We start from the raw sequence: 16,210 nt of genomic DNA on the forward strand, positions 1-16,210 counted from the left end.
TCCTATATCATCTTTCCTTAACGCCGGAATTCGTGAATTTTTAAATCCAATATGATAATACCGGTTTTTCAAATGGAGTGCTGATTATGTAGTTGCAATCCAATTTTGGCCACAGAATAAGAGATGCTTCATCAGAAGTCCATCTAAATGTGAATATAATAACTAGGTGACCAATTTCAAAGCTGCGGAGAGGTTCAAACAATCACGTTTTGGGTGGGAATGTTACACTGTGATAATATCAACCAAATTCTTGGTGAAGGTGCGCACACCACATTTCATCATGTAATAGTACAAGAGTCACCAAGAAAATACTTTGGATACAATGTATATGAACAGAGCATATACTCAAATAAATAGTCGATGAGAATTTTCCAAATTTGTGGAAAGCACTGGATCATCGAATCCAAGAAGCAAATAGAACACCTAATTATCTCAATCCCAAAGACCTTCTCCAAAGGCACCTTGTACTGAAGCTGTCAAAAATTAACGACAAACAAAGAATCCTCAAGGCAGCCAGGAAAGAAGATGGTAACCTACAAAGGAAAGTCCATCAGATTATCATCAGAGTTTTCTGCAGAAACTCCACAAGCCAGGAGGGAGTGGAATCAAATATTCACACTATTGAAAGAGAGAAATTATGAGCCAAGAATAATATATAAAGCAAAGACATCCTTTAGATGTAAAGGAAGAATAAAGACCTTTCCAGACATACAGAAGCTGATGAAATTTTCTAACACATGGTCGGCTCTACAAGAAATAGTGAAGGAGGCTATTCAACCTGAAACAGAAAAGCAAAAGAATACAAAACCATCACTAGTATTACAAACAGACAGAAGCAGGAAATGGCAACCCCTACATCAAATAGGACACTATACACTTAAACATAACACACAGGATAAAGAAGGAAACAAACAACTGAGGGTTGCTAGATGGGCGGGGGGAGTGGGGATAAGGGGGAAGATGAGGCGATTAGAAAACAGTCGGTAACTACAAGATGGCCACGGGATTTTGAAAATTAATTTGGGGAACGTAATCAATAATGTTGTAAAGATTTTGTAGGGTATCCGATGGACACGTGTCCCATTTGGGAGACCACCTCAGTGACGATATAGATGCCTGATCACTGCACTGTACACCTGAAGCTGAACAATAATGAATGTCAACTATAATTTTACATATATATGTATGTATATATATATATATATATATATATATATACATACATATATATGTATGTATATACTTACAAGAAGAACAATGGTGGAGGTATCACAGTCCCTGACTTCAGCTTGTACTACAGGGCAACAATAATCAAAACAGTATGGTATTGGCAGAAAAAAGACACACAGACCAATGGAATAGAATTTAAAACCCAGAAATAAACCCACATAAACTTGGACAGATCATTTTTGACAAAGAAGCCAAAAACATACAATGGAAAAAAGATAGCCTCTTCAATAAATGGTGCTCGAAAAATTGGAAAGCCACATGCAAAAGAGAGAAACTGGACTGCTCTCTGTCACCATCTTCTAGTTTTCAATTTCACTGTTTTCTGCTCTAATGTTTATTATTTCTTCTCCTGCTTTCTTTTGATTAAATTAAATGGCAGACTATTTATTCAAGATTTTTCTTCTTCTCTAATATATGCCATCAGCGTTATAACTTGTCCTAAACATTGATTTGCTGCACCCCACAAAGTTTGATAAGTTGTAGGATTTCCAATCTTTGAAATTTATTAGCGTGTTTTATTTCCCAGGACATGTTTTATTTGGTAAATGTTCCATGTGAGTTTCAGAAGAATGTGTATTCTGCTGTTGTTGAATGCAGTATTCTATAAATGTCATTTATATTTAGTTGATTGATGGTGCTGTCGAATTCAGCTATATTCTTCCTTCATGATTTTCTACTTCCCAGGTCTATCAATTGCTGACAGAGAGTTGCTGATATCTCCAAATATTTGTGCATTCGTCCATTTCTTATTGCAGGTTTGTAATTTTTCACCTTAAATATTTGCCACCCTGCTGTCAGGCACATACACATTAAGGACTGTTATGTCTTCTAGGAGAATCGATCACTTTATGATTATTTAATGATCCTTTGTATCCCTGATTATTTGCATTGCTCTAAATTCTGCTTTGTCTGAAATTAATATAGCCACTCCAGCATAAATTTGACTAGTGTTGGCATATCATCATCCATCCTTTTACTCTTAATCCATCTGTAGGTTTCAAGTAGGGTTCTTGCAGACAACATATAGTTGGGTCTTGTACTTTGTATGCCCTGATCATTTCTGGCTTTAAAATTGTTTGTTTAGACCATTCACATTTAAAGTGATTATAGATGTGTGATTAATATCTATCTTTTAATATTAATATCTAATGTTTATATTTGTAAAACTCTTCTGGTCATTGCTCTGTTCTTTGTTTTTTTGTTTTCTACTCTTCCTTCATTTTTAGCTCCTGTGGTTTTAATTCTGAAAATTTTTTCTCATTCAAATGAAGCCTAAAATTTGAGTTCCCATTAGCCTCTTTGCCATTTCTTTACGGTATCAATGTCTTAAATACATCCTCTGCATACACTGAGAACTACATTAGGCAATAATATATTTTTGCTTCAGCTATCAAACGTAATTTAGAAAATTCAAGAGGAAAAGTACATTGTACTTACCCACGATCTGACTCTTCCATTGTCCTCTTCCTTCCCAACATTGTAAGATGCCTTGTTTTATAATTTCTTTTGTTTTAGGAAATTTCTTTAGCCATTATTTTCAAGTAACAAATTCTCTTAGTTTTCCTTCATCTGAGAATGTCTTGATTTCCTCTTCATTCCTGATGGATATTTTCACTGGATATAAAATTCTGGATTGACATTTCTTTTAACTCTTGTAACATATTTTGCTACTTCCTTCTGGCTTCTGGGGTTTCTAATGAGAAATCTGCTGTCTTTCAAATGTTTCTCCCCATAGGTAGGATTAGGCAAGATGTTCGTTCTCTTCAAGCACTTTCAAGACTGTTTATCTTTGCCCTTAGATTTCAAAATGTGATTATGATGTGTCTTGGAATGGGTTTCTTTGGATATATCCTGTTTGTGGACCTCTCAGCTCCTTCAATCTGTAGGCTATAACTTTTGACAAATTTAAGAAAACTTCAGCCATTATTTCTTTGAGTACTTTTCAGCCCTGCCCTATTCTTCTCTCCTACCTTGATTGACTGTGATAACCTGAATGTCAGATCTTTTGTTATAGTCCCACAGGACCCAGAGTCTCTTCATATTTTCTCAAGTCTATTATCTCTGCTTTTCAGATTTGATGATAACACTTCAATGTTTGAGTACTGTGATTAATTCCTCTGTTCTATTTTGTTGCTGAGCACATCCAGTGACTTTCTGCCTTCGGGTTTTGTGCTTTTCAGTTACAAAGTTTTCATTATTTTCATTTTTATATCACATATTTTTGGTGAGACTTAATTTTTCTGCAAGTTCCTATTTTTAAAAATTATTTCACTCATATTTCTCGTTGCTCAGAGAAACATTTTGACGATGGCTGTTTCAGAAACCCTATCAGATAATACCAAAGAGCTGCATCATTTCAGAGTTGGCATCTGTGGTTTGTATTTTCTCATTCGAGTTGAAACATTCCTAGTTGTTTGGATGACAGGTACATTTCCATTGTATTCAAAAAATTTTTGGTGTTATATTTTGAGGCTCTAGATCTTATTCAAATATCAGGCACCTTCTGACATTCTACTACCAGAGAAACGAAAGCATTGCATTGTTATTGCTGGATGGTGGTACATGTCCAGGTTCTCCACTCAGTGTCTGTTGACATGCTAGAGGGAAGGAGAACCGCATAGTGTTAAGGCATGAAAGTTCATTCTCCCAATCTTGGCCTCTGCTGATACCACCCTGGCTGGCAAACTGCAGGATGCCTCATTACTGCTGCCCAAATGGCCTCCAGTAACATTGTGGAATGGGGCCTTAATACTACATGATGAGGATGAAGTCCCAGAACTCTATTTGATCTTCACTGACACCACTCTAGTTTGGGGGATGAGACACCTCATTAGAACAGGGTGAGATGGGAAGTCTAAGCCTTCCAGGTGGCCTTTGCTGGTAAAGATGCATGTGGCGCTACAATTTTTCCCAGCACATTTCACTAGAGTAGGACAGTGATTTTCTAAAAGGTTTCAGTCTTATCAGGCTGTTCATTTCTTGGTCCTTTGAGTAGAGAGAGAAAACTTGTCTTGGAGCCTTTTGAAAATCTGTCTATTGCATTTCAGGGTTGCAGGCTTCTCCAGACTGCAATGAGAGTAAAGCAAAATGCAGAGAAATCACCACCATGTTGTTACTTAAGTCCAAATGTCCCTAGCTGGTCTGTATTCTTTGCTCCACATTTTTGAACGTTCTTGTGTTTGTTTTGTATATAAAATACAGTGATTTAACCTGTATTGAGCAGGAGCAATAGGGATAAGAGTGTTTACTCTCTTTTCTGGAACCAAAGATCCTTAATGCTATTTTAAAAAGAAAGAAATATTATTCCTTCTTAAGGCAAGAGAAAACAAGCCCAAACTGCTTTTGGAAGATTTCAATCTTTTCCCACCTTTAGATCTCTCAGGATAGTGTCCGATGGGGAGTAGGCACTTCAGTCTTTCTCAGTTATCTATTGTCCTGGGTTGAGTTTCTTTCCTCTTCTTACTGGTGCTACTGGCTTGCTACTAAAACTTTTTCAGCATTGAGCTCTGTAGTTTCCCATTCTCTCATTTCTTGGGGTATGTTTTCTTCATTGTTAATCATCTCTGGTATACTAGATTTTGTCCACCGAGTTTAGCTGCAGAAAGACCTTTTTTTTTTTCCCCCAAATCTCCTAGTCTTAGGAAAGAGGTGTCTCTAAGTTCTGCTTGTATGAAAAAAATACTTTATGAAACGGAACCTTCCAAACAGATTTCTCAGAAAACCAGCATGGACAGAAGAAACTTTTTCTGAGAGGAAATAAAAGAGACAGCCGTTAAAAATGCCTCCCAATGACAGTTATCTCACACAGCTCTGAATCTACGAGTTAAATTAGGAGGTGGCAAGGCTCATCAGCCATGAACACTTTAAAACAGAATCTATCCAGAGTTAGAGTTAATATTTTACTGAATTAGCTTTTATCATATGCAATATTCACACAGTTCAAATCTTAACGATAAGTATTTTTGCCAAATACTATACTATAAATTCTCGACCAAACGATTATGAGCATATTTTTCTCAAAAACATCTTCGTTTAAGGGGCAATGCAATTTTTAAACTTGTATATAAAACAAAATAGCAAGATTACAAATTGTATAATACAAAAATCTATTGAACGTGGTAATTATAAAGCAAGTTACAGAATATCACAGTTGTCTTGATTTTTTAAAAAGATTTCATGCTGGATGTAGAATTTGATCTTAACCTAGAAAGTTATTATAATTTAGTCCAATAGTGAAAAGCGATTAACAGTGTGGCCCAATGCAATAGCATCAGCAAAATTTTGAAGCAGAATTTAAGCCACACTGTAGGGAGACACAGAATGGAGTTGAGGAGGCTATCCAATTCCAATTATATTGAAGTCACACATAAAGTTCTATAGAAATGGTGGAGCTGGAGCAAGATATCCTTGAGAGCCAGTTGTTGTTTCTGGACAACGGAAAGATCTTGTTGCTAAGCGGTTAAATCTAGAACTTCATCACCGGAGAGACAAAAGGGGGTGGGCTTAGGCTTCCCTTTGTTATGTGAGTCTCAACCACCAATCTTTGTTCATTGGTAAGTGTAGTACAAACCATCTGGAAAGAAAAGGCCATGGCATCTACTGTTTCTTCTGTTGATAAGTCATTTATCAACTTTGGCTCTATGTGTAAGTTGGTAGCCAGAATCGTATGTTGGATAATGTGAAGTTCCTTCAGTTTTGTTTTGTTTTCCTTTCTAAAGATGGGACAGACTTGAGTATACGTGCGATAAGGTGTCGCAGGTAGGGTGACTAACTGTTCCAATGTTTTTTAAAGTTTATTAGGGTGACAATGGTTAGTCAAGTTACATAGGTTTCAAGTGTACAATTCTGTATTATATCACCTGTATATACCACATTGCATGTTCACCACCCAGTCAGTTCTCCTTCCATCACCATATATTTGACCCCATTTACCCTCATCTGCCCGTCCCCTTTACCCTCTGGTGACCATTAAGGACTGAAGAGGTTGCTGGGATGCAAGGCTTGCAGTTTAAAAACCAGGAATCAGTACAGTCCTGGGCAGACCAGAATGAACTGCTTACCCTAACTGCCAGTTAAGAACAGGTAAAATAGGAGAAAACATAGTTGAGAATAGGGAAAATTGACAGGATCAGTCCTCTAGTAGGTAGGAGATGTGATCTAGGAACAGAATACGAGGAGCTACAATCTGAATCTGGGGGAGGATCACTTTTCCAGTGAAACTGGGATGTGGACTGGGGTAGAAGAGAGGTAGAAATGGGCATGAATTCAGATAGGTTTGCAATGGTGAAAATCCTAGAAATCATTTTGTCTTGGAATTTGCCATCACTTATTGATATAGGTTTTTTTTTACCATGTTCCAGGATAAGAAATCCAATTTATATTGTGCCCCAGTCGCCACACACACTCAAATACCATCGCCGTCCCCCCCAGTTTGGCACTATATGTGTAAGAATTACTGAGGAATTTGTAAGAATGTCCTGTTGATATTTTTATTCGATTTCCTTAAAGAAAAATCTGCAGTTCATGATCCATTAAACAGATTTCATGACTTGCTAATGAGTCAATATTAGTGAGGGACAGAAGGGAAAACAGTACATTTGAGCATGACAGAATAAGGAGAGATGGGGTATGTAGAGGTCTTGAGGAATTTGAAATAGCTGTGAGAAAAGAAAAAAGGGTTGATAAAACCTACTTCAAGATTGCAATAATGTTAGAGCATATGGATTTTTAATGGCCCCACTTTTTAATGTTGACAGTAGATTGATGTTCCTTTAGGAGTTTGGGTCTCTGGGGTCCTAGGAATAACTTAACGAAGGCAAAAAGTGTGGTTCAAAGATTCTTTGAAGCATTTTCCTATTCTTGCCTGCTCTCAACATGAGCACTAAGAAAAATAAGGGGACATCATTTATATAGCTTATCAGCCTTCCTCACACTATATTTTTGTTAGCCCTTTCAACTTTCCACCCTCTCATCCACAACTATCACTCCATGATAAGTAACAAACATAGCAAAAGAGATACAGAGAGTAAATCAAGAAGTTAGAATTTTACCCAATTTAGAGATCTCTGTCCTTGGACGTTTTTACCATAGTTCACTTTGTCTATGAACTTTGCTTTTCTCTTGTCAGCCACTTGCACCTGGAATAAAGTGCCTATCCATTAGCAATGGAATGTGCTCAGATGGATCCACGCTCTCTAAGCGGATTAACTCAGTATATCTGAAATAAATCCTCTCCACCTACCAGCACCCACATAGCAAATCTAGGGTAAATTATAAACTTGAATGCTGTACGTTAGAAAGGAAAAGACGGAGTCTATTTGGTTAACTATTTAACTCTGTGATTGAAAGGCAACCAGAATGTACTGACTACTGACACTATACAAAAATGAGGAATTTCAGAATATTAGGGATGCGTAATGTCCAGGAGAATGAATGAACAGCAGTAAGACATAGGAGCGTTTGAAATATCAGCTGACTCCCTGCCTCCATCCCTCAGGATGGGGAGCCAACACAAACCTTTCCAGTTCCCACTGTTCGTGACTTTTTTAAGATTTTCACAGACACATTGTTTGGAGATTCTACCGCCCCGCCCCGCCCCGCCCCCCACCACCAAAGCGGTGTAGGATAGTTGTGATGAAGAAGTGGGTAAAGCGTGTGGCAGAATGAATCCAGTTTTGTTTGCTGGTTTATTTGTCTTGCAAATTAGTGTTATAGTTGAGCTTTAGGAAGCTAAAGGTTTTGGCATAAGGTGGTTTAAGCAAAAAACAAAAAAAGCAAAACAAAAAGAACCAAACCAGATTGTCTAGTCTGAAATGGAATGGAATTGAAGACAGGGGCATGAGATTCAGAGTAATGGCAGATAATGAAAGACAAAAAGGTATGTGGGTTCTTTGAGTTTCAGAAATAGGCACAGCAACAGTAAGGGAAACTGGAAGGATTAACATTACTGGTCAATTGCTTAGGATGTAAGAAATGGTCTTGTTTTGCTTGGTGATGAAAAAGGTATATATTGTAACTGTGGGTGGGTAATCTAAAGTTCATTGAAGATGAATTGGACAGGTTTACAAAACGATGAAAACCCCTTCTGGTTTTCAGATGAGTTGTTTATATGCTTCCTATCCGTTTTCATGATGAAGGTAGGATATTCGGTGAAGAGTAAGTCTGTCAGTCAGGTGTCAAAGGCTTTTCAGTTTATAGAAGAATGATAGGGAGTGGTTAGTGGAAGACTAAGAAAGAAAGCTTGAAAATCTGCACAGTCAAATGTAGCAGGATGAATGATTCGGAAACGACTTTGTGGGCTGTGAAGAATGGGAACCCCCGCCTCTGGACCGTGAGGTACACAGGGCTTCTGAGTATTGGGTGAACTTTAGGGAAAGCAGTAAATTCTGTTGAAGCTCAAGTTCAATAAGGTAAGTAGGTATAGAAAGCTCTGTAAAAAAGTATGATATAGAGGAATGTGAATCAGGGGAAAGGAAGTATTGACTAGGAATGGATTCAGTGTCCAGATTATTGGTAGAGGGTCAGGCATCTTCATTTTCATATCTCTTAATGCAAGCCTTTCCAGATTAAATGAAAATCCAAGTACCTATCATCTAACTTTGATAATTATCAACATATGACCAATACTGTCTTATACGTAACCCTCTAACTTCCCACCCCCATCTGGTGAAAGCACATCCAAAGCACTATCGTGACTCAAAATCACTTTTTTCTCCACTAACTTCTTTCTCTCTCCCATTTTCCTTACCCAATCCCACCACCTTCCCTACGCTTCTTTTTATTTTCAATTTCAGCACCGCAGCTCTAATGGACAATTCTGCCAGGACTCAGCTCCTAAAAGGTCAGATCTACACAATGAGCAGCTCAGAGGGAGGGGTCAGAGCAGCAGGGCCTCACACTCTTTTGCTCTGGATAGATGACTCCATAACGGTAGCTGGTGAGGCCCGAGTGTCAGTGAAACTTGTTCTTCTGCTGCTCTGGCTTGGGGTGTCTCTGTCCCCTTCTGGCCTCTCCCAGGGTAGGCCCTCCCATCACCTCAGCTCCCCAGAAGTGGTGATCCCCTTGAAGGTGACCAGCAGGGGCAGAGGTGCAAAGGCCCCAGGCTGGCTCTCCTACAGCATTCAGTTTGGGGGATGGAGACATATTGTCCACTTGAGGGTCAAGAAGCTCTTGGTCTCCAGACACCTCTCGGTGTTCACCTACACGGACCAGCGTGCCCTCCATGAGGATCAGGCTTTTGTTCCTGACGACTGCTTCTATCATGGTTATGTGGAGGGGGTCCCCGAGTCCCTGGTTGCCCTCAGTACCTGTTCTGGGGGCTTTCGAGGAATGCTACAGATAAATGACCTTGCTTATGAAATCGAGCCCATCACGCACTCTACTATATTTGAACACTGGGTTTATAAGATCAACACCAGTGAGACACCATTCCCACCTATTAGATGTGGCTTAACAAAGAAGGAAATAGCACGCCAGCAGTTACAATTTGAAGAGGCTAAGGAAACGACTCTGAGACAAAATTCTACTGATAACCGGTGGACTCACTCATGGTTTCTGGAGCTGGTTGTCGTGGTAGATCAAAATTTCTTCACTTACTCCCAAAGTAACTTCTCAATGGTGCAGGAGGATGTATTTCTTGTTGTCAACATAGTGGATTCCATTTATCAGCAGTTGGGCACTTATGTGATTTTGATTGGGATGGAGATTTGGAATCACGGAAATGTTTTCCGAATGATAAGCATAGAGCAGGTTCTGGAGGATTTTGCTCAGTGGAAACACATCAGTCTTTCCCGGCTACAGTATGACGCTGCACATATTTTCATTAAAAATCCACTTATAAGTACACTTGGGATAGCCTACGTTGCCGGAATATGTCGTCCGCCTATTGATTGTGGAGTTAACAATTTCCAAGGAGACCCCTGGTCTCTTTTTGCCCTCACCGTGGCCCATGAGTTAGGTCATACTTTGGGGATGAGGCATGATGAAGAATTCTGTTTGTGTGGGCAAAGTGGTTGCATCATGAATGCTGTCAGAGGGCCAGCAGAGAGCTTCACCAACTGTAGTTATGCAGATTTTACAAAGACCACTTTAAACCAGGGGTGGTGTCTGCACACTCCTCCCAGTCTCGGGAAAGTCCTCACGCTGAAGCGCTGTGGGAACGGTGTGGTTGAAGGGGAAGAGGAATGTGACTGTGGATCTACAAAGCAGTGTGAACAAGATCCCTGTTGTCTGTTGAGCTGCACTCTGAAGCCTGGGGCTGCCTGTGCTTTTGGACTTTGTTGCAGAGACTGCAAGTTCATGCCATCGGGGGAACTCTGTAGACATCAGGTCAATGAATGTGACCTTCCAGAGTGGTGCAATGGGACATCCCATCAGTGCCCAGAAGATGGATATGTGCAAGATGGGATTCCCTGCAGTGACAATGCCTACTGCTATCAAAAGAGATGTAATAATCATGACAAACAGTGCAGGGAGATTTTTGGTGAAGGTGCAAGGAGTGCGTCTCAGAATTGCTATAAAGAAATCAACTCCCGGGGAAACCGTTTTGGCCACTGTGGTATAAATGGCACGGCATACCTAAAATGCAATACCTTAGATACCTTTTGTGGGAGAGTTCAGTGTGAGAATGTGGGAGACATTCCCCATCTGAGAGATCACTCTGCTTTGCAGCATACTCACATCAATGGTGTCTCCTGCTGGGGTATCGGTTACCATTTAGGGATGCACACACCTCAGGTTGGTGAAGTGAAAGATGGCACTGTGTGTGGTTCAAGAAAGATCTGCATACACAAGAAATGTGTCAGTCTCTCTCTCCTGTCACAAGTCTGCCTGCCTGAGACCTGCAACATGAAGGGGGTCTGCAATAATAAACATCACTGCCACTGTGGTGATGGGTGGTCCCCACCCTACTGCCTGCACAGAGGCGACGGAGGTAGCGTTGACAGTGGCCCGGCACCTGCCAGAAGAGTTTTCTTTCCACTCGTTATAATTCTCAGTTTGTCTATTTTTCTTTTACTGTTGGCAACTGCATTTATGTACCTTCAAAAACATTTTGCTCTCTAGGAGACCAAGGCTCACCCTTCAGATTAACAAAATGCTTCTAATTTAATGGCCTATGCATTATTAACTTTTAGTTTCTTGGAGGTAGAAATCTGACATGGGTGAAACTGAGCACATTTCTGACAGTTTACAGAAAAATTAACAGACCTTCCTTTTGTCAGTATGACAAACATTGCCATCAAGCAAATGTAATTCCTAACATCTTCCCAACTACTGTTCATTGTCGTAAGCGGCAAATAAAGCTCCATTTTCCCTCTGAATTAGTCCTCCTTGTGTTTCTTGAGCGCAGATGTGACTCATGGGAAAGGCAGGAGACGGACATATGAGGAGTACCCAGGGTGAGTCTGGCCTCTCTTTACTTACTCCCAAAGTAACTTCTCAAAGGTGCAGACGATACATTTCTTGTTGTCTCCATAGTGGATTCCATTTATCAGCAGTTGGGTACTGACTTTGATTGGGATTGGAATTTGGAATCACGGAAATATCTTCCCAATGATAAGCACAGGACAAACCAAGACCACAAATTCATGACACCGGGGCAACTCTGTAGACATCAGGTCATGAACATGACCTTCCAGAGTGATGCAATGGGACATCTCATCAGTGCCCAGAAGACGGGTATGTGCGGGATGGGATTCCCTGCAGTGACATCGTCTACTGCTATCAAAAGATGTAACGAAATTGGGAAAATTACTTAAATTTTCTAACATCCTGAAAAGGAAGATGATAATATTGCTTGTCCCTACGAACCTCTTGGATTTCTTTGGTAACCAAAAGAAAAAAGGAAAAAAAAAAAGAGAAAATTTCCTGTCCAGATGTAACCAAACGGATGTTTGTTTAAAGAAAACTCCTGACCCTGTTCCCTCTGTGCTTTCTAGCCAGGTTTGTCTGCGCTATTTGCCTTGATTTGGCAGTTTGGATATCCTCTTGGAGTATTTTCTTTGAATGCCAGAACATACTTCCCGTGAGGGCAGGGTTCTTTTCATCTGTTGTGCTCACTGTTGTATCCAATACCGAGAACATTGCCTACTACACAATAAATATTTGAATGAAGTAATTAATATAAATGAATTATTAATTGCATGAAATTTATTAGGAAAAGTAAAAATAAACCTTCCTCCTGTTTTTAAAACTATCGTAGCTCTTGCTCAAAATTGAACACCGAAACCTTAAAATATGTGTATTTATAATGATCCCTTTGGTACTTGCCCTTCGTCAGTCTCTGTGTCCCCAGTTTGTCTTCTCCTCAGTCTATTCTCAGTGTTTTTGGAAATCGTGTCTCTTGAAAACGCGTATCTAATCAGATAACCTCTCTATATGGTCCATAACTTCTGAATGCCACGCTTTGTAAACTGAGTCAAGCAACATTTTTGATATCATTTTCCATTACGCTTTGCACACTTGGTATCCTCTGCCTATTTTCTGTTTTGAATATACTTGCTGTGTCTTGCGACTACACACCTGTACAGGCAAATCCTATTCCCAAAACGCTGTTTACCACCCTCCCCCCCACACCCACTCCACCCCTGCCGTAGAAGACTCCAATTTTACTCTCAATAGAGCTCAAACATCATATCTTTGGAAAAGCATTTCCTTGTGAAATGTTATGGGCTCTACTTTTGTGTTCCTGTCATTTTATGGATATCCCTTTGAGGCACTCTACGAATAGATGAGGAGTCTCACAATGTACCAGCAAGGGATAGAAAGAAGAAAAGGATGTCTAGTGGAGCCATAGAAACAGGGAGACGGGAATCAAGAATACAATCTGATTAAACTGGGATAAAGATGCACGTGTTTTAAGTGTCTATGTCCGTGTGGAGACAAAAGGCAGCTGCTCCAATTATCGGTTCTCTTTTGAAATTCGTTTGGCTTTTTTTTAAGCTAAATTTGATTACTGTCAAATATATCAATCTAATATTATTTGATACCGGGTTTTATATTTTTAAAAATTTTGTAGAATTAGCCCCCTTATGAAAAGCATAGTCTTACCTATTGTCTTAATTTGGATTCCCCAAAAAGCAGATACTGACTCCAGGATTTAAATGGGACTGGTTTATTTTGGAAGCACACAACAAGAGCATATTAATGAGCAAGTTTCCCCTGTGGGCTACAGGCGTCAGCCTCCGTGGACTCTAAGAATTTATGAGAAACCAACTCGGAGTATTCCTCCTTGGGGAAGGAGAAAGCTGTCAGGAAAAGAAGGGAGATTCAACACTTGAAGTAGGAATGGACACTGTCTACTGCAGCTGCCAGTGAACTCAGGTTGGACGGTGGGGGGAGGGGTGTACGGTGAACCATCGGCATCTACTGAAGCCAGGTTCCCTAGAAAACAGATGCTGGGGTAAGGATTAAATGCCAATGTATCTTCCGTTGTACGGGTGACAATTCCTACATACACCAATGGCTTTCTACTTTATAGGAGTGTGCTCAGCCCACTCATGGAACGGGCTGGGAGCCAGAGGGAGTGAATACATCTGGAAGCAATTCTTAACCAACAAGAGGTGTTTTGTGAATACATCTCAGAGGTTCCTCTGTCCTCAGAGGACAATTCTGAGGTATCTGACAGTGTCTCTCAGGCCACCTTAGAATCGAATCCTGGTTACTCACATGGTCACTCACCCGTGAGTCTACGCCTGATTTGCTTTTAACCATTTCCTGTCTCAGTTTCCTACTCCTTCACCATGCACTCACATCTTGAAATTATATCCTAAATAAACTCGTCACAGATAAATCCTGTCTCAGGGCCTCAGGGTCAGGGACCGTTGGGACCAGAAGTGATCCTTAAAAAGCACATCCATAGGATGTGAGGTTCTAGAACTGGGTCAGTGAATTGTCAAATGGCAACTAGGACTCATAGTGCAGCCGGAAGACTCGCTGCACCACCAGAAGCTAAGACTCACTTGTGGTGCGTTAGGATGAGGTCCACATGGAAGTGCTGCCCTGGATTATACAATAGCTCTCGTGTTTGAATTAGGAATATGAGAATGATGAAGTTAGTTAACTGGTGAAGAAGCCGTGAAGAAAGAAAATGAGAGGCTCGGGTCAAATAACTCAGGCATGGTGTGAAGGTCGTAAGATCTCTATGACAACGTTTGAAGAGAATCTCATCCTATAGACCGTGTTGAAAATTACACCCAAGATTTCTCATCAATATGCAGGATTATAAAGATTGCTGAATTCAGAGCTCTAGTATGTTTCCTATGTAAAAATCAGAGGTCCTATTAGGGAAGAAGTGCTATCCTGAGATTTTGGATGAGGACAGTTGAGTGGATGCATTTGAAAATTTGAATTTGAGATTCTCATGAACACCTTGGACCACCAGAACTTGTTTCTTACCCTTTGCTAGAAGACAGAAGCCTCTCATGACCTGGAGACCCTGTTTCACCAAAGATTATGCTGAAGATCTTCCTGAAGATCTGTTCTTAACTTCCTCTCATTGCATCTAGACCACTAACTAGGGTTAGTACCATTATTTTTTGTGTGTGTGTGTTTAATGTATTTTATTTTATTTTTTTTGTTTTTTTGTGTTTAATGTATTTTATTTATTTTATTTTATTTATTTATTTATTTTAATTTATTTATTAGTTTCAGGAGTACAAGACAAGGTAATACTTAGACGTTCATCATTTATATCCCTCGCACTGTGAACCCTCTTCCCCCCATCCACTATCCCTCCGACCTCACACTGAGCCATCACATTATATATATAAAATTATAGTTGGCATTCATTAATGTTTAGCTTCTGGTGTACAATGCCATGATCAGGTATCCACAGTATCCCTGAGGTGGTCTCCCAAATAGGACGCATGTCCATTGAATACCCAACAAAATCTTTACAACATTATTGAATACCTTCCCCAAATTAATTTTCAAAAAACCCTGAGGCCATCTTGTGGTTACCAGCTGCTTCCAAATCCCTTCACCTTTCCCCTTATCCCCAACCCACCCCCCCACCCATCTAACAACTCTCGGTTTTTTCTTTGTGTCCCCAAAACTGTTTCTGATTAGTTCATTCACATATTCTTTTCTTTAGATTCCACATATAAGTAAGATCATATGGTACTTGTCTTTCTCTTTCTGACTTATTTCGCTTAACATAATGTTCTCTAGATCCATCCATGTTGCTGCAAATGATAAGATTTCTTTCTTCTTTATGGCTGCATAATACTCCATTGTATAAATGTACCACAGCTTCTTAATCCAGTCATCTACCGATGGGCATTTCGGTTGTTTCCATATCTTGGCTATTGTGTAAAGTGCTGCAATAAACATAGGAGTGCATACAGATTTTTGAATTGGAGTTTTGGATTTCTCCGGGTAGATGCCTAGGAGTGGAATTACTGGATCATAGGGTAGTTCCATTTTCAGATTCCTGAGATACCTCCATACTGTTTTCCACAGTGGCTGCACTAATCTGCAATCCCACCAACAGTGCACTAGCGTTCCCTCTTCTCCACATCCGCGCCAGCATTTGTTGTTTGTTGATTTATTGATGATAGCCATTTTGACTGGAGTGAGGTGGTATCTCATTGTGGTTTTTATTTGCATTTCTCCGATGGTTAGTGAGGTTGAGCATTTCTTCATATGTCTTCTTGCCTTCTGTATGTCCTTTTTAGAAAAATGTCTCCTCAAGTCCTCTGCCCATTTTTTAATTGGGTTGTTTGTTTTTTTGGAGTTGAGTTGAGTAAGTTTTTTATAGATTTGTGATATTAATCCCTTATCAGATATATCATTGGCAAATATCTTTTCCCATACAGTAGGATCCCTTTTTGTTTTATTGATGGTTTCCTTTGCTGTGAAAAAACTTTTTAGTTTGATGTAATCCCACATGTTTATTTTTTCTCTTACTTCCCTCGCGCGAGGGGATATATCAGTGAAAATCTTACTCCGGGTAATGTCCATGAAGTTTCTTCCTATATTT

General features: G+C 39.8%; 1 protein-coding gene across 1 annotated transcript; it reads left to right on the plus strand.

Annotated features, from left to right (window-relative positions):
* Positions 1-9,084: 9,084 nt before the first annotated feature.
* On the plus strand, positions 9,085-11,292 carry LOC308497907 (disintegrin and metalloproteinase domain-containing protein 21-like; the record flags this gene model as incomplete). The annotated part of the gene is made up of 1 exon (XM_081048983.1): positions 9,085-11,292. One exon carries the CDS (start codon positions 9,085-9,087, stop codon positions 11,290-11,292), a length of 2,208 nt encoding a protein of 735 aa, XP_080905109.1.
* Between the last annotated feature and the right edge of the window lie 4,918 nt (positions 11,293-16,210).

The sequence above is a fragment of the Rhinolophus hipposideros genome (genome assembly GCF_964194185.1).
Source record: "Rhinolophus hipposideros genome assembly, chromosome: 5".
NCBI lineage: Eukaryota > Metazoa > Chordata > Mammalia > Chiroptera > Rhinolophidae > Rhinolophus > Rhinolophus hipposideros.